General features: G+C 45.8%; 1 protein-coding gene across 1 annotated transcript in view; it reads left to right on the plus strand.

Annotated features, from left to right (window-relative positions):
• The first annotated feature begins 426 nt into the window (after positions 1–426).
• SYNPR (synaptoporin) overlaps positions 427–25,083 on the plus strand; it is a 167,253-nt gene continuing 142,596 nt past the window's right edge. Inside the window, exons 1-2 of the mRNA XM_034777298.1 lie at positions 427–645; positions 738–803. Coding sequence (XP_034633189.1) covers positions 628–645; positions 738–803 — 84 coding nt within the window. The 5' untranslated portion in view covers positions 427–627. The remainder of the gene's footprint in view (positions 646–737; positions 804–25,083) is intronic.

Genomic DNA, 25,083 nt, shown 5'->3' on the forward strand with positions numbered 1-25,083 from the left:
ATCTCAGGTCCTGGCTGCCCCTGCTTCTCCCAAGCTCAGTTCCTCACCCCTTCACCTCCTCATCTCAGCTCCCGGGTCCTCCTGATTCCCCAATCTCTGCTCCTCACTCCCTGACCCCCCATTTCACCTCCTGGGTCGCCCGGCTTCTTACCCACCCCATCTCACCTCCTGGGTCCCCCTGCTTCTCTCTGCTCCTCACTCCCCATCTCAGCTCCTAGGTCCCCTCCTCAGACTCTCCCTTTCAGCCCCCCCGCTTAGCTGCTCGCCTCCCCAGCAGCTCCCCGCGCTGGCCCCGGGGCGCGCCCTGGCCCCTCCAGCGCTGTGTGCCCAGGGGCGCAGGCAGCGCGCACATGCCCGGGAAGGCGGGGCAGAGGCGCCCGGCCAGCCCCTCCCTTGCCTCCGCCCAGCGCTCTCGGCTCGCGTGTGCCACAGCCCGGCGTGTCTGTGTGGAGGGAGCGCAGCGCCCAGCTCCAGCCCCGGCTCCTGGGTGGCTTCTCCGGGCGCGCAGCGGCGCAGGCACCGCGTCTCCAAGCGGCCTCTGCGCGCAGCGGCGCCTGGGCGCTTTGACGCGCTAGCCGGGGAGGGCAGTAAACTTTGGGGGTCGGGGGCAGAGGCGTCGGAGCAGCAATGGAGGCGGTGAACCAGGTACGGGGAGAGGGGGCTTGGGGCAGGGGCCCGGGGCGGGGTTGGCTCTCGGTCTGCTCCATGATCCCGTCTTGTGTTTGCTTTCTCCCTAGCTCACCTCCACGGGCACTTTCCGGGCGGTGAAGGAGCCGCTGGCTTTCCTGCGGGTGCTGGAATGGGTAAGTTGGAGGAGCGGGCTGGGGCTCGCTGCGCAGGGCAGAGGATGCGCCCTGGCTGGGCGCGGGGCTGGCAATGGGGCTGGGGGCTGCAGCTGGCTCCCAAGTGCATCGAGAGGTCTGGAGGGGGCGAGGCGTTTGCTGGCACTGGTGCCTGTGGGTGTGCTGGGGTCCTCCGGGGGACGGTCCCCTGCGGGAGAAGCCCCTGCCGCGGGCGCAGCCCCCCCGTTTCCCCAGGGCGTGGGGAGGGAGAGACGTGTCCTGGTAGTGGGCTTGGTGATCCTGGCGCGCCGAGTGCTGTTGTGTTCTTCCAATTCCTGGTGGACTCCTGGCCATGTTGAAGACGCAGTGGTCTGGGTGTATGCGTCGAAGCCCTTCTGTCTCTGGGGGGCACAGCCTGGATCGCCTCCCCCAGCCATGCTGGAGTGGGAGGGTGGAGGCAGAGACTTCCCAAAAGTGTAAACACAGAACAGGCGGCTGCGGGCACGTTCCGGCTCGCAGGGAGCTAAAGAAACGGGTAACAATGCACAAGGGAGGATGGAAAGGAGACCTGGAAATGGGGGAGAGACAGCAAGGGGGAAAGGAAATAGGGCCTGGGCTGGGGTAGCTAACACCATCCCAGCTAGCTAGCTTCCCCCTGCCACCCTAGCTGCAAAGTTCTTTGGATTTCTAGCACTTTCCCGTTTGGTTGGCTCCCCTCTTTGGCTGCTTCCCCCCTCTCAGATCCTTGTGCACAAATAGGAGGGGAGGGAGAATTGTGTTGTTTTTTTCCATTCTCCATTTAAAAAAAATCCTTATGCATTTAGCAAATTTGTCTCTGGGCTGAGCTGCAAAGGAGGCAAATAACGGGTTAGCGGCCACTGTTTCTCTGATCGTTATTCAGAGTGAAATCTGCAGGTCAAATGACACCCATTGCCAGTAGGTCTGAAGGAGGAGGCGAGACTGTTTGAAGGGAAAGTTCAGAGCATGTCATATAGGATTAATCACAGTCTCCTAACACTGAGTGGCTGGTAAATGATGTCAGATACATATATGTTTGTGTGTTTATACATGTGTGTGGAGATTAACAGGTAGTGGGACATATTGAGCTCGTTTGAAGAGGTATATTTTGCTGTTTCGTGCATTTTTATATTCAAATTGAAAATTCGATGGAGTGTTTCTGAGCCCAGCATTTTAATGCGTTGTGAGAATATGAATTCCGATTGCTCTGTGCTGCTTGGAGGCATTCTCTGCCATGATTCTCCAGAGGCGCTCTACTCTGGTATGTTTGTGTCTGTAACCGCCATGCTGGGCATTAGTGTCCCTGGAATTCTGGGGCACTTTGAACATCAGATTTTGTATGGCAGGGTCAGAGAGTCCCGCCTTCATCCATTTGTTAGCAGGGGCTGGGTACTGGTGACATTTTTAAGGCGAGGGTGTTTTCTCTTGCCGAATGGCTATTAAATGTAATGGGCGGTTGTGTGTCCCTGTTATAATGTCACTCCTGCCCCCGTTTTTTATATGGATAATTTAGGCCAGCCAGGGGATAAACAGTGGGAAGCTTTTGGTGCTTTCAGCTATTACGACCTATTTTAAAGGCTTATTGTAGTTGTGAACTGGCAACTTTGGTAGCTACGCTATTTGTAAAACTTATAGCTTCCCTGGTGGTATTGACCAAAATGACCTTCCTCTGATGGCTCTAGGGTGACCAGATAGCAACTGTGGAAAAAATGGGACGGGGCTGGGGGTAATAGGTGCCTATATAAGAAAAAGTCCCCCCAAAATGGGTCTGTCCCTTTAAAAACGGGACATCTGGTCACCCTAGATGGCTGTCTCGGGCCTGTGGGCAATGAGTTGGGGCTCTTAGTCCAGTTCCTTTTGGAGAAGTTCCACATCATAAAACCTGCCCCCCTTTCTTGGCTGTCTCGGTAAAGATCCCAAGCAAGGACCAACTCGGTCTAGAAACTGGGCCTCCGAGCTTCATGCGGTGGTTCCTCTCAGTCCAGTAGGTTCTTCGGGCAGTGAGTGGAAGCTGCACTGTTGCTTTCAGTGCTGTATTTTATGCTATGACTAAAGAGTGGACTTCATTCTGTAGGGCAAACCAGCCAGCACTAACATATGACAGCAAGCTCTTGTGGTCACGGGTGACATGCAAAACAAGGGTGTGGAACGCTTTGCCTAGTAGTACCCTGTATACTTGCCAGCATATGAGTGATCTAGAGAGACATCTCTTGACTCCATTGAAGTACATTGGATTAAGGGAGCTTTATGCATTGAGAGAGTGGGCAAACTGTAACTATTTTGCTACCATGTTAGAGGGATTGGGAAATAACCGTTCATTCTAAATAGATGTTTGTGAAACTAAAAGTGCTGTTCAGTATCTGATGTCTAAAAGAGTGTGGAAGATTTTAAAAACCTTTCAGATGACCCGTTTTTCTGCTTTTCCCAGTTTGCCTTTTTTCTCCCCTCATCTTTTCCCTCCTCTCTTCATCTCTCCTTGAAGTCCTTCCTCCCTGCACTCCTAGTGCATCTGCGTTCTCTTTTTTTCTCCCCCTCTTCTGAATGTTCATTTGTTCAGCACTTCAATTTTTTTAAAAACCAAAGCACTCCTGCAGATTCTGTGGCAGCTCTCAAATTCCACGGCGGCTACGCAGCCTTTGGTGCACTTGATCAGAACAGTCAAATTACAGTGCTAATTGCTGGATTTACAGCTGTTTCATTTTGGGTGTTAAATGGCGTGTGAGTGATTTTTGTTTTATGCAAAAAGTGCTGACCACAGAGGAATTCATCAAAGCGGCTCACGTTGGTAGTGTTGAGTTTTTCCGGTCTTTATAGTCGGAACCTATAAGGAGGCCTATCCAGTGTTGCGTGTTGGAGATTTGATAGCGGAATTGAAAGGCAATACATTGAACTTTAAAGTTTTTTTTTTTTTTTTTAAGATTTCAAAAGAAAATTTAAAGAATTTTCTGGTGCCTTCTTTTTGCTCCTTTATGACGTATAAAGTAGGCCTAAACTTTTTCTCAGCAACCACAAAACTCAGCTTTTTCCTGATATTGTTTTTTTTTTTTTTTAACCTTAGCAATGTTAGGAAATATTAAATCTGTTCTTTCCTGGTTTTGCCAAATCAGATGTCTCAAAAGCGTGAGCTGCGCTTTCTCACCACTGAACTGAACAGGCACATGGAATCTTAGCCACAAACCTCCTTTTCTCCCAAAATGTTGCTCAGACTAGCCAAGTAGGTATGTTTTTATTTAAAGAAATAGTCTGAAAATAGAATTTTAAGCAGTCTGACTAGCAAATCACTCCCCTTGTCATTTGTTCCCCTTCTGTGATGTCATCATCCCACTAGTTTTCTAGTCACAAGGAGTGTTCCAGCAGAGACAATGTGAAAAAGTAGTAGGAAAAATATCGAGGTGGGGAAAAGTTCTTTATACATCATAAAGAAGCAAAAAAAGGTACCAAACTCCTTTCTCCCCCCCCCCAAATATGTCCCACTCGAGTCAGAAATTGCATTGGTGCATATGATTTTTCTTAGCAGAAATGGTGTTCTTCACTTCCTGCTCTGAGTGGTTGTGTGGTATTACTGTGGGATATTAAGCAGCTGTCATGTTTCATCTCAGAGGCGTCTTCATTCTGGGGAAGGGATTGGATTATTACAGCAAAGATGATAAAGAAATGAATAACGTACTGAAATAGGAAGTCAATCCAGTCTATCTGTTCATAAAAAGCTTTGACAATCCTTCAGCATCGACAGTGCTGTAGAAACACCAGGTGTTATGTTTATTTACTGGGATGACTTTGTCTTGAGCTTACAGCAGACAGAGGGAATTAAACACACTTGATGTTTAGAAACAGGCCTCTCTGTTTTACCATGTGAGGTATGGCAGTCAAAAGTTCAGATGAGCAAATTTTGAACATAGTTCAGTCTCACAGTTTGCAGTCACACATTTTCATACCGGTCAGTTAAGCCCCTAAAGCCGGGATCTCAAACTCAAATCACCAGGAGGGCCACATGAGGACCAGTACATTGGCCCAAGGGTTGCATTCCATGAGGCCCCGCCTCTTCCCACTCCTTCCCTGCCCCCATTCCAACCCCTTCCCCAAAGTCCCCACCCCAACTCCACCCCCTCCCTGCCCCTATTCCAACCCCTTCCCCAAATCCTTGCCCCGCCTCTTCCCCTGAGTGCGCGGCTCCCCACTCCTCCCCCCACTCCCTCCTGGAAAGCGCTAAGTGCTGCCAAACAGCTGTTTGGCGGCGGGAAGCACCTGGAGGTAAGCAGAGGAGTGGGGATGCGGTGTGCTGGGGGGGGAAGGGGAGCTTGGCGGCTGCAGGAAATAACTCCAGCCGTTTGTTTGAGACACCTGCCCTAGAGAGAATGGCTCATAGGCTAACTCATGATAATCAGTAACTATATTTATTATAAATACTGATTGCAACAGAGCTTTTGGAAGGGCTAGCAAACCTACAGACCCATGACCACTGGAGAAGCAAGCACAAATATTTGTAAATCTAGGTCATCGGTGGAATGGGTTTAGAGTCACAACCGTGAAACCATGTTCACATCATAAAACACCACACAGCTGGGCAAAATTCAGCTTACATGCCAGTCTTTTCTAAGGAGAGGACACAGATCTTGAAAAGCAGGGCATTAGCAGACTGCTGCAGGAGAAACTTACCCAAAGTGTACTGATGCATGGTTTCTCTCTGTTTTCCTGTATCATCTTTTGATCACCACCAAACATCTAAAGAGATAGTGCTGTAAAAAGAAGCATTTTAAAAAGGGCTGATTTCTCTGGATAACCATGCAAGTCTGTGTGTAATATATTTTTATTTATGTTTCTCATGTGCATCATCAGTGCTGCTTTGTAATCTCATTTCAAGCAAAATTATGGATTCAAGGGATTTAGAGACTAAATCAATTTAGGTCCAATAAAACAAAGATGAGAAAAGAGGTTTGCAAGAGTCTTTAACTATTAAGCAATGGAGGTGGATATTACTGCAAATACAGAACACTAACATTATAACAGGTAACATTTACAGCTCTATAATTCTTTGTGTAGTAAGACAATTAGAGTTGCACTGTCTGGATTTTCTATATTTCATTTTTTTTTTTGAGTCAGTGTCAAAATGTTGGAAAGACTTATCTAAAAGCAGTTCTGTCTGCTATTCTTTTTTCCCTTTGTTGTTATTAGAAACATTTGCATGAAAAGAGGATATTTGTTTCTTGAGGATTCATCTGTTTCTGCTGCTTATTTCTCTCATTGCAAGCCTCAGCAGCCAGTTGTGATGTCTCAAACAGAGCCCTGCAACTTCAGCTGAGAAATGGCTATCATACCGGTGTTTCTGCCAATAACAAACAAGTTAGGAGGCAAGGGAAAGCAGAATTCTCTCTAGATATAGATATAGACACACATATGCTCACACCCCTATATATGGGCATGTGTATATACACAAAAATATATGGCATTATTGTAGACAGAATTATTTGTAAATACAAGGTTTTTTTAAAGTGCTTCTTAATGTTAGCCAAGTCTTGATGGATTTCTGCTTTTTCTCTGCCATTTGCTACAGCACATGCAAAAGCTCACCCTCAAATGTGAAGTAACTTCTTGATATCTTCATACTTCAATTCATATTTTTTTATAGATAGAACTATCATTTTTAATATCTACACCCAAACAGTGAAATTGCTGCAGGTTTAGGAGCCCAGGGTGCTATCATTGCCTTGGTCACCACATTTATATTGTTTTTGTTGTTTTTAAAGCCTATGTAGTAAACTCAAGTCTGGAGAATCAAGTGTCATGTTGGCCTTGTCTACACTAGGCTTATTTCTGAATTTTCCCCCCAGTTCAGCTTCCCCAGTAAGGCCTGGTCTATACTGGGGGGAAGGATCAATCTAAGATACGCAACTTCAGCTACGAGAATAGCGTAGCTGAAGTCGACATATCTTAGCTCGAATTAAAATTACTTACTTAGTGTTCTCATGGCACTGGATCGACGGCCGCGGCTCCCCCGTCGACTTTGCTTCCACCTCTCGCCGAGCTGGAGTTCAGCAGTTGATGGGAGAGCAATCGGGGATCGATTTATTGTGTCTACAGCACACGCAATAAATCGATCCCCGATCGATTGATTGCTACCCGCCGATCCGGCTCGCTAGAGCCCTAGTGTAGAGAAGGTGCTAAGTACCTTCCCGATCTGAACAGGCTATAGACAGCACCTGGCTACCTGGAGCCCTTTCTACACTCATGTGGTGGCAACTGTGGGACCATTTTGGGCAAAAAACCCCAAAAAAACAAAAAAAAACAGCCTAGTGTAGATACTCCCCTAGTGTAAGCAGGTGCTGTTTTTACCAGGGAGTGATTATGTCATTTACATAAATCATAAGGCCAGATTTTCAAAAGTGCTCAGCATGTAAGCCCACCTCCCAACATTGTCACTGATGGGATTCCATCGATGGTGAATGAATCGGTATTTTTACAGCCTGTTAATTAGTGACCGAAAACCCTGCAGTGTAAATCAGAATGGGTATGTATCTGTGACTTTAATCTGCCCGCACTGTAATGTTCTGAAAAATGATCACTAGGTGTTTTGGACGAGGCAATAGGCATTTGGACATTAAAATGCTTAGTGAACCTGAGATCTTTAAAATAAAGTACAGGATTTATGAGTTCAGATAATCATTATATATGAGCATCTTTATTATATGTGGCTGAGATTTCCAAAGCGGCAAAGGGCAATTGGGCATCCAATCTGCCCAATTTCTCGTGGGAATTGTGCATTCCAATTCCCAAGTCATCATCACCACTCCATAGGTCAGCTGACTGGTCAGCATGCAGAGCCAGGGCAAAGCTGCTTCTAGCAGTCTGTCACGAGTCACGTTTGCCTTGACTTCGTAGTCTTTTGACTATGCCTTGCAAACATAGATCTATGATACAAAGTCAAAGCTCTTGACGGACTGGGAGCAACAGCCTTGTTTTTGCCTCAGTGACAGGGCGTAAATTCAGCTGGAGCTGTCCAGAGTGGAGTGCCGGTAAATATTTTCAACCCCTGTGGAGTTTTTATAGCATGCTGGGGGCAGGGGGATAGCGGGGATCCCCGGGAAATACTCTGAGAATTTAAGCCCTGCTCAATGCTGTTAGTCAGCTGATCCATAGAGTGCCTTAGTCAAATTGTTTTGCTTGATCTATGAAAGGACGTCGGAGCTGAATGCTACCAGGTGTGTCCTGAAAAACCATCAGGAGAGATGGGCCTAGAAAAACATGTCACCCTGGATACTTTGGGTCACGACGGTGAAGGTTAGCATCTGCTTGAATTAAGACATTTCTGGATAGCAAGTTATTCTACAGACTGTATTACAGACCCATCATTTTTAAAGCAGCCTCAAGCCATCCTTTATATTTCCCTGTGCGCGTTTGATTTCTGCCCTCCAATAAGGCAGATATCCAACCACCTGATCTGGGCAAAAGGGGAAACTTACAAATGGAGGGCCTGTAATGGGAACTGTGTCAGATGGACCGCAGCACAGCATTGTTGAGGTCAGCAGGGCTACACATGGATGCAGGGATTTGCCAGGGTTGATCCAAGCGCATGGTTGGGGCCAGGGCCGGCCCTAGATTTAATGGCGTCCCAAGCAAGGAGCATCCTCAGCACCCCCTGCTCCGTATGTTAAACTTCTGAATACCTTATTTTTTTATTGCATTTGTAGCCCATTTCACGACTTTGCATGATTTAAATGCGTGATTTATCCCTGTCATATAAGACCATACATTTGCATGCTAGGGTCTGTTAATCTGTATTTATTCATGCCAAGAAGTAATGGTATTTCTTTTATAGTGTTGCATAGATAGGGGTTTGATAGAGATCTCTGGCGTCTCATTAAATATGTCCTTTATTAGCAGCTACTCACACTTTTCAAGTCTTAAAACACAAGTACACTTTCACAATTACACAATAAAACAAGGTTCATAATATCTCAGCTGGGCTTTCACATCACTTGGTTCTTATATCTCACTGACTGACTGGTGATGCCCTTTGCCTTATATACCCGGGAGGGCTTGGCTGACAACATTCTAGGAGGCTCAAGGAAAATGTAGTTCTCAAAGTCTGGAAGGTTTCACAAGATTTCTACAAAGGTCCAGAACATTCTAGGAGGTTGGTGACAAACGAATCTGCATACGGAATACCGGAAACCTGTTATTTCCAACATTCTATTTTCCCTTTTGTCATTAACAACAAAAATTGCAGTCGGAGCCCAGCACCCCCAAGTCTGGCAGCCAGGCAGTCGTCTGCCCCTAAATCCGTCCCTAGTGAGAGCCAGAAGAGGGATATTTGACCCTCATGCATTTAGAGCAGAGGTTTTAACGTAGCCTTGTTGTCTGCCTGGTGATACTTACGCTACGCTAGCAGCCAGATACTCCATTATGAATTGGGCCCTGACTAAAGGTTGTGAAGCTGTGGCCCTGCCCCACAGATCTGACACAGGCAGGGTCAGGAAGAGGGATGGAATAAAACATGTGTCAAGCTGTCCGTTAGTGGCTCAAAAGTGTGAGTACCAACCTCAGGGTAGACCGTTAAGAACCACTAAACTGGTGGTGAGTTCTACACTTAGATTTCACCAACCAATTATCAAGTGTAAATCCCTCACACACTATAACAGCCTTAATGTGGAGTCACAGACAGTCCCCTGGGGTACTCCGGTCTATTTTGCTACCCAGGTAAGCTTGTCTCTCTGAGAGCTGGTCCCTTTCACCAAAAGGCACAATACTATTCAGGGTGCTCTAAGTCCCAAAGGACCAGTCATTTACTCAGGTCAGTTGCACCTTAGACCTCACACCGAAGATGATGCTTGTAGCCAATCCTATCATCATCTATCTAAAGATCTATTAACTAGGAAAAGGAAGTAAGAGTTTTTTAAAGGTTAAAGCAGGTACATGCACACAGAAATGAGTTACAGTCTTAAGTTTCAAAAGGTAATAGAAGCTTGTATAATAAGCAAACTCTATGTCCTAGGGCTACCCCAGGCTTAACACTGAAGATCTCTTGCTTATGCCTAGAAAATCTTGCCCTTGAGAGTCCATGCAGCATAGAGATACAGTTCCTCCCTGTTAGGGCTTTTTATTCCTTCCCCCCTTCAGTCTCATGTTGCAAACTTAGCTGATGGGAAGAATTCACTTGCACCTCTTCTCTTCATGGGGTTGGGGGCACCCGGGGGGAAGAGCAATCAACAATGGCTTTTGCCCTCTGATGTTCAGCAATAGTTCATCTGGTGTCAATGGGTCTTCTGTGTTGGGCAGGACCTAATGCCTGCTGTTGGAAGCCAGCATTTCACACAAATTCATGCCCCTTTCCAGTCTGGTGATTTACACAGTTACGGAGGCTTACAATGCAAATGCACAGCTATTACCTTGGAACATGGGATACAGATGTCATAAGTGAGATGAATGCGGGCGGCAATTTACAAAGCATTCAATCAAGTCTAAACAATGAGCACATTTTTATAATTCTAATACCTGTTTTAACAATACTTATACCTGGGTGAGCCAGACTCATTCCAGCTATGTGTTTGTCAGTATCCAGGTGAGGCATGGGGACCTTGGCATAAGCTGGCACCTGGTTTGCCAGTGTTACAATGTGCAGTTTTAAAAGTGAATATGAAACCATGTACAGTATTTTAATAGAATTATGTAAGTGTCACATGAGTCGCTCTGACCTCTAAGCATCATTAACTGGTTGATTTCTTATAGGCAGCATGGCATAATGTCATGTTGACTGTAAAGCATTAAAAAATGTATTAAGAGTTCTCTCATAGCGTGCTTAAATGGCTTGACAAAGGTCACACGGTGAGTCACTGGCAGAGCTGTGAACTGAGCCCGATTGTTCTAGTAGCCACCTGCTGTTGCTATTTAGACAGCACTATCACCCTTTGCTATGGAAGCACCCTAAAATTGTTAGTTATTTTACAGAAGCTTTATATATTAATTTATGGAGATATCCTATCTCCTAGAACTGGAAGGGACCCTGAAAGGTCATCAAGTCCAGCCTCCTCTAGCAGGACCAAGTACTGATTTTGCTGCAGATCCCCAAGTGGCCTCCCTCAAGAATTGAACTCACAACCCTGGGTTTAGTGGGCTAATGCTCAAACCACTGAGCTATCCCTCCCCCCCAATTTAAAGGTGAGAGAAACCTCAAATCCCATTAACTTCAATAGGTTTTAAGCACACTCAGTGTCTTGAACCACGCGCTCAGCCTCTTGCGGCACGAGGCTCTAAGGACAGACTTAGTCCTGATAATTGGCACTGTGACTCTTGTGTACAGCTTCACCCGAAGCTCAAACCAGGATCCCAGGGGCCTGCGGGTAGAAACTCTACCACATGTATTATTTTTATTATTTGAGAGGGGCTAGTAGCTGGATTCTCCATTTAGGATCAGGTCCCTGTTATGCTAGGTGGTGTCAAAGTACATAAAAAGACAATCTGTACCACGAAGAGCTCATAATCTCATTTAAGACATGGTGGAACAAGTTGCTGTTACAGTCCACAGATAGGATTGGGGTAAAAGAGGTAAAAGCAATAAGAACACATGCAGGGTTGCCAACTCTCTGGATATTTAGTGCTTTTCTTAAAACCTCAGCTCCAGGAGTCATGTGATTACATGAGACTCTCAGCTTTCACTTTAAAAAATACACCTCTACCTCGATATAACGCTGTCCTTGGGAGCCAAAAAATCTTACCGCATTATAGGTGAAACCGTGTTATATCGAACTTGCTTTGATCCACCGGAGTGCGCAGCCCCGCCCCCCCCGGAGGACTGCTTTTACCGTGTTATATCCAAATTTGTGTTATATCGGGTGGCATTATATCGAGGTAGCGGTGTAGTAAATTTCTTGCCTTCATGGTGGCAGGGAAAAACTTGAAGACGTGAACTCTCAAGGCTCAAACACCAGAAGACAAATAAATGAACTTCAAATCCATTAGTGATGTAATCTCTTTTCTATGATAATCTTATGATGTTTGAATGTATGGGGCTGGCTGTACTGCACATGTTGACATAGTCTAACTCTGTGTATCAACTTGAAGGGAAGAAGCTGGACTTTACTCAGACCTTGCCAGTAAGAGCTGTGCTATTTTTTTCTCATCTGAAAGTTAGTGTTACAAAGTGAGCCTGGACAAAGGAGGTTTTATGGATTTCAAAGGGTTTTTTTGTTTTTGTTTTTTGATGATGACTTGAACATAAATTGGAGGCATGTGATTTCTGGTCTGAATGGTTGTCTTGTGTTTAGTGTTTAATTAATTAAAAAAGTATGGTTGACAAGAGACAGTGGGATCAGTATTGATTTAATTCCTTCAGTAACTTTAAAATTAAAGATGTCTGGGTACAAATGCCTTTTCCCTTCAGTATTTGCTATATTATTTCATCTGTCTTGAGATGGGAACTTAAAGTGCTTTCACCAATGGAGAACATAGTTGTTTACTGTACTTCTCTCTGTCTTGAGATACAAAGTATTTGGAACTATTTTTGATAGTGTTCATCAGAGAGTCAACAGAAAAACGTATAATGGGAGGACCGAGACAAACAGTCTGCTAGAGTTAGCTACATTCCTCTTTGCTTTTGTGGCTATAACCTGTAGGCAGCAACCATACCTAAGGAAATATTCAATCGAATAAAGACTAGGGAAGATCATCCTTTACTGGTGATATGCTCTGCATCTAAAAAGATATGCATCGCAGCTGATAATAAGCATTTCTTTGAATAGCTAACTCCCTGCCTTGAATGACAGAACTAGCCAGACCATCTATAATAATGCCCCTTGTGACTCCTAAAAACTTTATATAGAGAGCTGGTTGTGAATTTTTTGAGGGGGCATATCAGGTTTGATGAATCTTCCATTAGGAAGGTTTCTCAGGTCCAGGATGAAGTCTATTTGGGGGAGAAGGGAAGAGGGTTAGAACACTCCTCTGAGTCTCCCACATCTTAGTAAGTGCCATAACCACAGAGCCAAGAAACACGGCTGCACAAAATAGGAAACTCTTTGGAGTTATGTGGTCCCTGTTTGCTTCAGTAGGAGTTTGTCATTGAAACTGGTGAGATCTGTTTTTGGTGAGGCTCCTTTTTGATGGAAGAAAAGCTGGTATTATCACCGTGTGTGTGAACGTTCTAAGCATTCAAAATAGGGGCTGGGGAGAGAGGCTGATTAATGCTAAATGTTTATTATATATGCAAGTCAAGAGTCTGTGAAGGGAAGAGCAAAAATGATTTGACTTTCAATGAAGAGGCATGGGGACAGAGAACTGTGTCATTAGACACATTACAGTAATATGTATCAGAAGTATTCTTGCCAATTTGTATCAGGGAGATGCTTCAGCCATTTCTTTCCTATAAATTGACATCTGCATAATTTCAGCCACTAGGTAAAAAGCCTGCACAAGGGGCTGGGGACGGCTGGGAAGAAAGAGCAAGCTGCTACTGTTACGATTTGAAACCCGAGTTCTGGATCCCTGACTTGAAAGCCCTAGTAACTCTGGTTACGTTAACATGTTTTGCGCAGCGAGTCGCCTCGCAATCCAAAGAGAGGGCATCAATCCCCCCAGCCTTTGTATGTACATCTGTCAGAGAGAAAGGAACCCTCTAGTCACTTTTTGCTGAAGCAATCACGTGGTAGTACAGAAAGCATGTGATACTGTCCCAGGTACAGTATTGTGGGAATCCTAACATTCAGTTCCACACACATGCAAATTCAGTCTTTCCCCTTTTGCATCAGAGGCAGTTAAATGTCGTAACAGGACTGTAAAACAATACAGAAGATAGTGCGCAGTCACCTTTCTATTTGGTCAGTCACATAACTTCTAAATAAGGGTGCCTATAACTCGTTTATTTTAATCTTCCGATAGCGTCTACAATCTCTGTAAAAAGTACAAAAGGTCCCACAACATGCTGTGTGGATGTGCTGCTTGTAAGGTGTCTTGTTAAGAATGGCATATGTACCGCCAATGTGACATAGTTGCTAAGGTGACGGCATGTTTTTATTTGGCAGAAACAAGAGTACTGAACATAGGCAAACTGTAAGTTGTTGCTTCATTTAATCTGCATTATTTACTCTTATGGCCATTGTGGGCACCATTTCATCAGCAGAAGCTTTTTCACATTCAAAAGATTTTATTTTCTTAATCAGAATGACCGGCACCTTCCCCCCGCACCCTCTTTAAGCAGGTGCTTATAATGCGCGTAATTATGGATTTTTCAGTGGCTCTAATTGTGATGCAAAATATTGTATTGTAGTAAGTTTGGCAATAGGATACTTTCAACTAAGGACGTTTTTCCAGAGAAGTAGCACACAGTATAAATAAAGAACTATAAGCTGTTCTTCATTAGCAGACCATGGGTATCTGTGCATATACAACTGAGTGTCTGATTTGTGTGCATGTATAACTTTCCTAATCCTAGCTGGGTGTGTAATCTTTGGGTGAGCTAGAGTTCGTTTCATTGCCCCCAAACCCCAACTCCCATAGAAAAGTAGCTGGAGACTCAGAGTTCAGTCTCTAAGGATTTTCAGCAAGGATTGCACAGGGTCAACCTCCCCACATTCAAGTCCCAAAAGGAACTAAAGAAATGAATTCAATTAAATAACTTTATAAAATCTTATGATAAAGAAACAGATAATCTCATTTTCATAGCATGACATGGCTATTTTATAATCCACGCACATTATCTTCACCAGCAGCAAAGGGTGGTGGCACCTTATAGACTAACAGACGTATAGGAGCATGAGCTTTCGTGGGTGCATCCGAAGAAGTGGGTATTCACCCACGAAAGCTCATAAGGTCTATAAGGTGCCACAGGACTCTTTGCTGCTTTTACAGATCCAGACTAACACGGCTACCCCTTTGATATTATCTTCACAGTTATACATAAACCTGAAGAAAACAAATTAAAATCTGAACAGTTCAGTCCCCACAGAAACACAGTGAGAAGAAACTGAGAGTTCCCCAAAGCTTCGGTTTAGTTCATCTAAGTCTCAGTTAGCGTCTTTGATCACCAAATCTGTACAGTCTGAGTCTAAACAACATCTTCCCTCCACTTGCTTGTAGGAATCTTCAGCTGAAATCACTGCTAGCCAGCCAGCGAACTGATTAACCCACCACTCCGTGAAGTGTATAGATTTAAAGAAAACCCTGCTGCAAAATGCTTCAGAGTTAGGGACATCGCCGGCTTCCTGCTCCTGGACTCAGCTTCTCCCAATTCACACAGGGCACATGGCCCCCTGCAAAGCAGCTGTCCTGACCGCTTTCCCTCATGGAGTCTGACCCCAGCAACAGGGAACCTATTGGAGCAGCCCCAAAACTACCACACCCAATATCCAGACGCTTCTGGATGTGGAGTGCTTAATCTGCCTTGCAACAGTAAAAAAACAAACAAAAAAACCCAATGACCTAGACACCACTCACTCCTCACAATGGGTCTCTTAAGAGATATCTCCCTAGTAGGCACCTGGGTTACAGGTGCCTGTGCAAAGCCCAGTTTGAGCATGCGCTTGGAGGTTCATGCACACTAATGCACATAGATTTCCAAGACAGAGTTAAACAGTTGCATGCTGACATTGCTCAGAGTCCGTGCTGTGCATATTAAACAAATGGAAGTATAGCAAGGTGCTTATGGTCTACAGGTGTAAGTCAGTGGTGTAATGTCCAGTGTATGTGAAAGGGGAATCAGGCCCCATATCTCTAGAAAGACATGGTGTTTAACCTGGAGCATTAGACCAAGATGTGGGAGCAGAAATCTGTGGAACACAAAGCTCTCACTAGGTTCACGCACAGTTTCAGAAGACAGGACGTGTACACATCCAGAACCAAGGTTCGAAATAAATCGGATATGATTGCCTGGCGAAACTGCTGGCCTGTCAACTTGATCTTTATTCCATGAGAAATACCAGAAAGTGCTGCAGACATTCAAGTAGAATATTCTTTAGAAATACATGAAAGCAAAGTATTGAGGGAGAAAATGTCCCCAAAATTCCACAAAGAGAGGAATCCTGTCTAAAATCCTTGAGATCTTTTATACCCGGGAGGAAGATCTACAGCGGCACTTCAGTGGAGTTTTGATTTTTTTTAAAAAATATTGGTTATATTGGCTGAAGAAGAGCTGTTTGTAAGCTCGAAAACTTGTCTCATCAACAGAAGTTGGTCCAGTAAAAGATATTACCTCCCCCACCTTATCTCTCTATTGTCCCCATTATTATACAGCTGGGGAAACTGAATGATAGAGACACAATTGACTAGCCCAAGATCAGACAGTAGGTCAGTGGCAGAGTAGGGAAGTGTCTAGAGGACCCTACATCATAAATAAACACAAAAAGAGCACAAGCACACTTTTTTTTTTTTGCTTTGTAGTTCATCTTCAGCCAGTTGTAGCCATTAGATGTAGTTTGCGTCTGCCATAAATCCATGACTCTCCACCAGCGTTTATTCTCCTCTTCACCAGCAGCACAGTGGCTATAGTTGATTCGTGCTGTTTGTTCTTTTGCCTTTGTCTTAGTGTTCACTTTAATGAAACTCTGCACTGGACTTAGGGTGGTCTCTGGAACACTGACAAAATTCTGGATAAGGCTCTGATGTGACAGTAATGGCTGTGCCGGGCCAGGGCTGTAATGTGTGAAAGTGATTTTATCACGGTTATTCAAACTTCTAAGTGAAGAAATGCTTCCGCAGGGCATTGCTTCCTTCACCAACAGCTGGCATAACAGGCCCAGGGTGCAAGCAAGAGCAACTTGTGTAGGGAACCTTGACACTCCGGTTCCCCCCCCCCGTCACACACACACACTGTAAGCAAGAGCAACTTGTGAAGGGAATCTTGATCGCACACACGCCCTCCGCCCTCAGTCTGTACTGGGGGCTTGTTTGTGGATGGCTCTGAGCACTTCTTTGAGTGCTGAGGGGGTGCCCACAATGTAGGGTTACCATATTTCCACAAACAAAAAAGAGGACACGGGGGGGGGGGGGAAGCCCCGCCCCATCCACTCCCTCCCACTTCCCACCCCCTGACTGCTCCCCTCAGAACCCTAACCCCCCCCGCTTCTTGTCCCCTGACTGCCCCCTGCTGAGAACCCCCTACCCTAACTGCCCCCCCCCCCAGGACCCTACCTGTCCCCTGACTGCCCTGACCTTTATCCACTCGCATGGGTGGCAGGGTTGTAGAAATTTTGGTGGTGCCCAGAACCCCCCACCCCACCTGCCTAAGGCTCTGGGAGGGGGGTTGGGTGGGGGGAGGAGGTCTGGGGTGCAGGTCCTGGGCTGGGGATTAGGGTGCAGGAGGGGTGCAGGTTCTGGGATAGAGTTTGGGTGCTGGGTGCAGGCTTCGGGCTGGGGCAGGGGGTGGGTGTGCAGGAGGGGGTGAGGGGTGCAGGCTCTGGGATGGAGTTTGGGGGTGAGAGGCGGTGCAAAGGGAGGGGGTGCAGGCTTTGGGAGGAAGTTTGAGGGCAGGAGGGGGTGTGTGGGAAGGGGGAGGGGGATTGGGAGGGAGTTTGGGGATAGGAGGGGATGCAGGGGTGAGGGCTGTGGGTCTGGGGATGAGGGGTTCATGATGCAGGAGGGGGCTCAGGGATGGAGCAGAGGATTAGGGTGTGTGGGGATGAGGGCTGGGGGGTTTGGGGTGTTGGAGAGGCTCAGGGCTAGGGTGGAAGGGCAGGGGAGGGAGAAATCCTCCCCGGACATTTTAACCATGTTACCAATTCCTCCCGGACAGCTATTTAGAGATGCAAAATCCGGACATGTCCGGGGAAATACGGACGGATGGTAACCCTACCACAATGGGGCTCACCCCAAAACCAGTGAGTCCTTTGATTCTTGTAGGATGGGGCCCTAAGTGATGAGGAATTATTCAGCTGAGGACACATCTTCTGAGTTGGGCAAAAGGGGAGAAATAAGCCAGGCTCAGTCCTGCCTTGAGGGATAACGTTTCCTGCATTTAGCTGGGTGTTTAGGTAGAGATTAAAAGAAAAAAAATCACTTGTTTACTCTGGCAGTGAACTAGTGTTGAATCTGAACAGGTATTCAACCACCACTCTCCACCCCAGAGCAAGAGTGGTATGTGGTTAGAAGTTTGGACTGTACCGAACCACCAGGGGAGGATGTTCGTATCAAGGACAGATGGGGGTGGGGGCAATCCTGAAGGAACTACATCTGAGATTGTGGGGGGGAGTTAGATTCAGTGGGGTCACAGCCCCATGTTTGAGACTGCAAACGCTCTGCAGCAGGGACTGCCTCTGTGTTTGTACAGCACCTTGCACAATGGGGCCTTGATCTTCCTTGGAGGCTTTGGCTGCTGCTACCATATAAATGTTTATTAATGAATGAAAAGTGTTTGAAAATTGGGCAGTTTCTACACTCATTATATGGGGCCTGTAATTTGAATATATCCCTCCAAAATCAAAGGCAAATGTGTGTTTTTTAAATCCAGCTTCTGATAAATCCGCATGATTATCATCTACAAGGATGGCAAGAGCATATGAGTCGAATTTCGATACCCGTTTCAAATAAGATGCCTGCCAACAGATTAAACAATAGGCGCCTTCCTGCTTAATTTTAACATTTTTAATTAAATTCTTTGCTGCTGTGTCTCTTTGATCTCAGCGAGCTGATAAATGCAGTGTCACTTAGTGTGTTAGAACAGTATTTTATGCTAATCTTGCATAAAGAAGCAGGGATGCATTTGAGTGTGAATGGTTCTTACGGTGCAGAAGATACACTTTGCCAAGCATTGAATGTAGCACAAAATGACCTTTCAAACTGATGACTAGAGATGGGTGCATACGGAGAAACTATTCATGAACGTTTTGGAGACTTCTAAAGCTACGTCTACACTATGGTCTTAAATCGACCTATGTTAGGTCGACTTACAGCCGCCACATTAATTACTGCAGTGGCTGATGTCCACACTACTCTCCTGTCGGTGGTGTGCGTCCTCATCAAGGGCGCTTCCACCGAGTGAAGAGGAGCAGTGTGGGGGACTGAGAGTCCCCTCAGTTCAATGCAGTTCCCCACCAGGAGCCCAGCTGCCCCCCACCTCGGCTTCTTGCCTTCCTGCTCCCAGCTGGAGGTTGGAGGGGGAGGGAGGGAAGCCGCCCAGGGCTTCTTGTTTCCCGCAGAGAGATCCGCGCCCAGAGTCTGGTCAGCTGCCATGCTCCCAGCCAGGAGTGGAGATCCAGGACCCCAGGGGGCAGTATGGCTCCCAGCGGGGAGCAGGGAGTGTGGGCACCAGCCCAAGCCGGGAACCTGGGTGGCAGCCCAGATTGGAGCGGAGACCCGGCAGCAGCCCGGCTGGGGAGCCGGCTTTCTTGTCAAGTTCATGGCTCCGCGTTTTAATGTGTACACCTCCACTGTTTTGTCGATGAAAGCTGACTTGTCGACAAACCTGTAGACAAGGCCCTAGTAGAAATTTGCTTTGACCACATTTGCTCCTCTTTTTGTGAGCGTTGCTGAAAGAAAACGTTCTGTTTATACTATTATTTGTGAAAAGATTTCAGGCCCAGAGCCGAGATTGGTTTGTTTGTGAAACAAAATTCATTTCCTATAAATTTAGGTCATCCAACTGGGGAACAGAAACAACATCATGTCTTTGATGACCAGCTTGTCTATTGAATACTCTCAGTGGACAGTTGGAGGGTATTCCACAGGCTGGAATTTGTTTGCACAGAAAAATTAATCTGGCTACTTCAAATTGTGAGCCAATTAGTAAAAACCTCAATCTCTTTGGAGATGATGTGTACATGGGCAAAAAAGGGCTAAATTCACCAAGTGACAAGTTGGTACCCTGCATCCTCAGCTCCATTGATGAGCAGGCTTTGCAAATAAAGGAAGAGAAATAAGCCATCCAGTAATGTGTTAAACTTTAATAGCAAAGAACTGTATTATAATGGGCTTCCCAGTTTCCATGCAGGTGGCTGGGGTTTGAGAGAGGCAGGGGAGTAGAGAATGTGGAAACTGAAAGAAAGTTCTTGGGAGTGGGGTAGGGTAAGGTGGGATGATTTAGCCTGTAACTAGCTCTTAGGAGAACAGACACCTTTGCATGAAGGCTCCAGCTGGATTAAAAAGGGATGTTGGTAAATGTTTTCTCTCTCCCATCCCCCACCGGGAAAATGTTAAACAAACTGAAAAATAATTAATTTTTTGTCTAGATTGTCCATGGAAAACTTCAGTTTTTTTGGCGTACCAAAATATTTCCACTGGAACAGAATATTTCAGCCAAAACTGAAATATTTTACTTTGGGAATGCGGCTGCGGTGGGACTCATAGTTTGAGTGTGTCATGCTCCCATTCTCTGTGGGCTGCCTGGTTGGACTACATCTCCCATGATGCAGCATGGTTTCCTTTCTTGGAGAGGGGAGGTGGTATATCATGGGAATCCCTGGCCATGGTGCATCATGGGAGATGTAGTCTGGGTAGGGACACCTGCCTATAGGGGAGAATGAGACTCCTGAATTGCATTCAGATGTTTTAGATCTTTGACTGTAATATGTGCCCAACCTTTACATGGTCAGAGCAGGTGTTTTTCAGAGCATTATGGATCCAGCATAATTCAAAGTTAATAGAAGGGAATCGCTTGTGTTATGCACTACTTGGCCTGCTACCTCAGTTCCCTGGGTTTTCTACGTTCCCACTGCTCCAGTGTTAGGCTCTCATTCACGGCAGTTCGCTCTACAGTACGAGCACCTGATGCAGCACAGAATCTGTGTGTCCATATTGGTCTCGCCCTGAAAGACAATAGATGCTGGCTTCAGGGCGGGCCAACATATGCAGGGAAAGGCTCAGCTTGCCACATAACAAGAATCCTGCTGCTTCAGAGAGAGTCACAGAGCTTCCTATGGAGAGGAGATATTATGTAAATGAGCCCCCTGTCTGTAGTCTGCTAGTGCCTGTTCTAGGACAAGCATACTCCGCACTGGGGGAACTGCATGGGCTATTTGTTGATTTTTTTTTTTTTTTTTTAAACCATGCTACACTCAGTGGAGCTACTAAAAACAAGACAGTGGAATCGGGAGAATCCTCATATCCTGCAGCTGCCCACGCAATATTCATAGATTACAGGCCAGAAGACACCATTGTGATCAGGTAGAACATAGATCATAGAACTTCCCCAACATAATTCCTAGGGCAGATATTTTAGAAAAACATCCAATCTTGATTTAAAAATGGTCAGTGATGGAGAATCCACCAGGGCCCTTGGTAAATTGTTCCGCTGGTTAATTTGTCTCATGTGGTCTTTCTTGTGTGTGCTGTCTCCTGTCTCCCACAGCCCAAAGATGGAGGGGAAATCCAGTGTGACCAACCCCAATTGTTCAAAACCATGAGATTGGCTTTAAAATCTTGAGATTAAAAACAAAAACTCCATTTTACATTCTCTTTATTTGCCTTCGGGTTTGACTCTTCAGAATGTGTTTGGGTTCTGTTTCCAAGCATTCCTTCTCAGCCAGGAGGGCTGGAAGAGCATGCATGTAAAAGAGAGCTGGAATTCTCACCTAATAATATGCCTCCCGGAGCTGGGGCGTTAAGAAACACGCCAGCCATTGTGTGACTCATGATAGAATTGTGAGAGATGGCAGCCTTGGAAGTCTGAAGCTTTTATTACAAAGCTGCACACCATAGTCAGAGCTGCTGTATGTTAGAATTAAGATAAAAGTCAAATGCGTTTAGGGTGAAATTCACTCCTCGTACAGATACCCAGATATTCCGGCTCTTTGCGGATGGAGAAGGGAGGGGCAGGGACACTGAGGTTTTCTGCCCCTGCAACCCACAGCTGTTGAACAGGATTTACACATTCCTCAGTTGCTACCATTTCTGACAAACCACCGCCCAGCCGAATTGGTGGGATCTGGTGTTGGAGCTATTGGATCTGTGTAAATGTGAATGTTGTGGCCTGTCCCTTGACTTCCTTCCATCTCAGCCTTCTGCCAGGGTCTGGGAGGGGCTGATAACTTTCTACAGTAAATTTTCCTTTTATTTATTTATTTTGGTCTCTGCTGCTTCTTGATTGGGTCTTCTGGTTCCAAATGACATGTGTGGTGGACAAGTCAGTTTGTAACTCTGGTGTTCATAACTCTGAGGCTCTGCTGTATGAGGGATGAAACTAAAGAGAGAGCAACATGTCCTAGTCCAGCAGGTGTATAACTTCAATTGTCGTATTCTCCAGTGCTATAGCCCTTGCTAGTCTGGGGTAGGGCAGGAGGACCATATATCTTCACTGCCAATAGGTAGAGCAAAATACACGATATAACTCTGAATTGCATTTAATTTACTTTATGGCCGCAGGTCAGTGACTTTATGTATGCTCCCTAGTGTGTTACATGGTTTTAAATGATATTTTCTGTTAGCAGCAATAAAATATTGTATAGTAACCAATAACACCTTCATCTCATTTGGAAGCAGAACTACAAGCTGCAGGAGTCCATTGGTATGTTGCTTGACATAAAAGAATATTCTAATAGTCTCAAGGTAGCAACAAATCACAATAAGGTGTATTAGTATCTGGGAAGGAGTTAGATAAAGGTAGGTAAGTTATAGCTAGTTACACAACAGATGATGGCCTGTGATGGAACCTTCTTATCACTCCTACCTCTGGCCATCAGAACCAGGGCCGGCTCCAGGCACCAGCGCAGCAAGCACATCTGGCTCTTCGGCTGCAATTCGGCGGCGGGTCCCTCAGTCCTTCTTGGAGGGAAGGACCTACCGCCGAATTGCCGCCGAAGAATGAAGCGGCAGCCAGGGCCGGTGCTTCCACTAGGCGACCCTAGGCGGTCGCCTAGAGTGGCAGGATTTGGGGGGGGTGGCATTTTGCTGCCCTCGGCGGAAATTTGGCGGCGGGGGGTCCTTCTGCTCCAGGTCTTCGGCGGAAATTCGGCTGCGGGTCCTTCACTCGATCCGGGACCCGTCGCTGAAGTGCCCCGAAGACACGAAGTGGAAGGACCCCCGCTGCCGAAGACCCCAGGCCCCCTGAATGCTCAGAGAAGGAGCACTGCTGCCTAGGACAGCAAAAACCCTGGCGCTGCTCCTGGCGGCGGTGGTAGAGCTGCCGCCGGTTGCGGCTTTTTGGTTTTTTTTTTCCTCCCCACTGCTTGGGGCGGCAAAAACGCTGGAGCCAGCTGTGATCAGAACTGACATGAAAATGGTCCTTGATGTGCCAGACCAGCTCTGGTTAGCAACGTAGGGGTCGCCTGAGGGCTGCTCTAAGTTGCGCAGGCTGCAGTAGCCTGCAAAGGGTCGTTCCAGTAGCTAGGGATTGCTGGAGTGCAGAGCTCCTTCGGCCATGCCTTCTAGAGCTAAGCAGGGATTGAGAAGGAGGGGGCACAGAGCTGCTACACCAGTGGTTCTCAAACTTTGGTACTGGTGACCCCTTTCACATAGCTAACCTCTGAGTGTGACCCCCCTTATAAATTAAAAACACTTTTTAATATATTTAACACCATTATAAATGCTAGAGGCAAAGCGGGGTTTGGGGTGGAGGCTGACAGCTCGCAACCCCCCTTGTAATAACCTCATGACCCCCTGAGGGGTCCTGACCCCCAGTTTGAGAACCCACGTGCTACACTGACTATACAGCACCTAACAGAGGGGCTCTGGTCTGTTTCCTAAGATTGCTCATACGCACAACAGCTGATTCCATGGCAAGGCTGGAGTTGGATTCTCTTTAGGCACATAAACGTAGCTATGATCATATTGTATATTTAGGCTGTGTTAATCAACACTTGGAGTTAAGCATCTAAGTTCAGGTGGTCAGGGAGTTTATGATCTTAAACAAGGTAAGGCTTAAAACATGCAAAAAAACCTCTTGGTGGTTCCCACAGTTGCTCTATCAATTGGCACTGATGCCAACATTAGATCAGTCACAGAGAGAATTCTTCCATTCACACTTGCTTTACTTTTCTGGAAATTGCTGCCTTATAAGCTTACGAGGGCTCTGTTCCAGAGAGCATTAAAGTCACCGAAAGCCTCCACAGGCTTTACCAGCAAAAAGTCTGATGAAATTAAAGCCAAGCAAAAGAAATGTGGTTGTACCTACACATCCCTTTGCTCTATTGCCCAGCACTCTCTAAGTAAACCACTGGAGAAAACCCCAAACCACCTACTCTAAAGCATTGGTTCTGCTTTGGGCATAAGAGCATTCGGCTTAGTTTGAAAGAGATTCTAGCGATTTTCACATCCCACCAAGCACTTTGGGATGTTTTCAACCTTCTCTGCTGAATAGTGCTCCAGATGAAGGAAATAAATTATCATAAATTAGAATACATTACACTCTTCAGCATCATTACATCTGTCATTGTTTCTCTAACAGTGCCATTTATTTAACATTTATACACACTTTGACAGCAGTTACTCGTGTGTATGTTATAAATATTGGCTAAGTAGCAGATAGCAATCCAGTTCTAGGTAAATGTTAGATTCCATTTACTGTTACAAATTTGTATGATGATGTGCGGAGGAGAAGTATTAAAGGCATCACTTACAATATTGCTCTAGTACTATATTTGCTAGACACTGGCATGCCGAGAAGTTACTTGGGAATGGTGTTTGTGAAAAGTACATATGGCCTCAAAGATAAAATGCCTGTTATCTCTTCAGTTCTTTAGTTTCCTTCCATTTTGAGACTGTTCCTGACTCTTTGTTACATTTAGATCAACAGCTAGCAAATAACTTTTTCTAGAATTTTAGCACATCATATTCAATTGGCGGCATTTCCCCCCTTCATCCCCCCAGAAAACAAGGTAGTGAAAGTTTGACCACAGAAGCAATGCTTGTGCAGGGTACATAACACCAGGAGAGAGTCAAGCAAGGAAGGTATCTCCTGCAGCTTCTCCCTTAGAGACTAGAGCAGGGGGAGGCAACCTATGGCACATGTGCCAAAGACCGCACGTGAGCTGATTTTCAGTGACACTCACCCTGCCCAGGTCCTGGCCACCGGTCCGGGGGGCTCTGCATTTTAATTTCATTTTAAATGAAGCTTCTTAAACATTTTAAAAACATTATTTACTTTACATACAACAATAGTTTAGTTACATATTATAGACTTATAGAAAGAGACCTTCTAAAAACATTAAAATGTATGACTGGCATGTGAAACCTTAAATTGGAGTGAATAAATGAAGACTCGGCACCCCGCTGCTGAAGGGTTGCCGACCCCTGCCCTAGAGTGTTGTCAGAAAGAGACAAGGGAGACTAGCTGTCTAAATTCACCCTACACTGACAACTATTGCTAACTCTGAAACCAATGGCTATTGAGACACACTGACAGCCTTTGATAGCTCTGTTTTTAGAGAGGGAG

Source organism: Trachemys scripta, chromosome 7 (genome assembly GCF_013100865.1).
Source record: "Trachemys scripta elegans isolate TJP31775 chromosome 7, CAS_Tse_1.0, whole genome shotgun sequence".
NCBI classification, from domain to species: Eukaryota; Metazoa; Chordata; order Testudines; family Emydidae; genus Trachemys; species Trachemys scripta.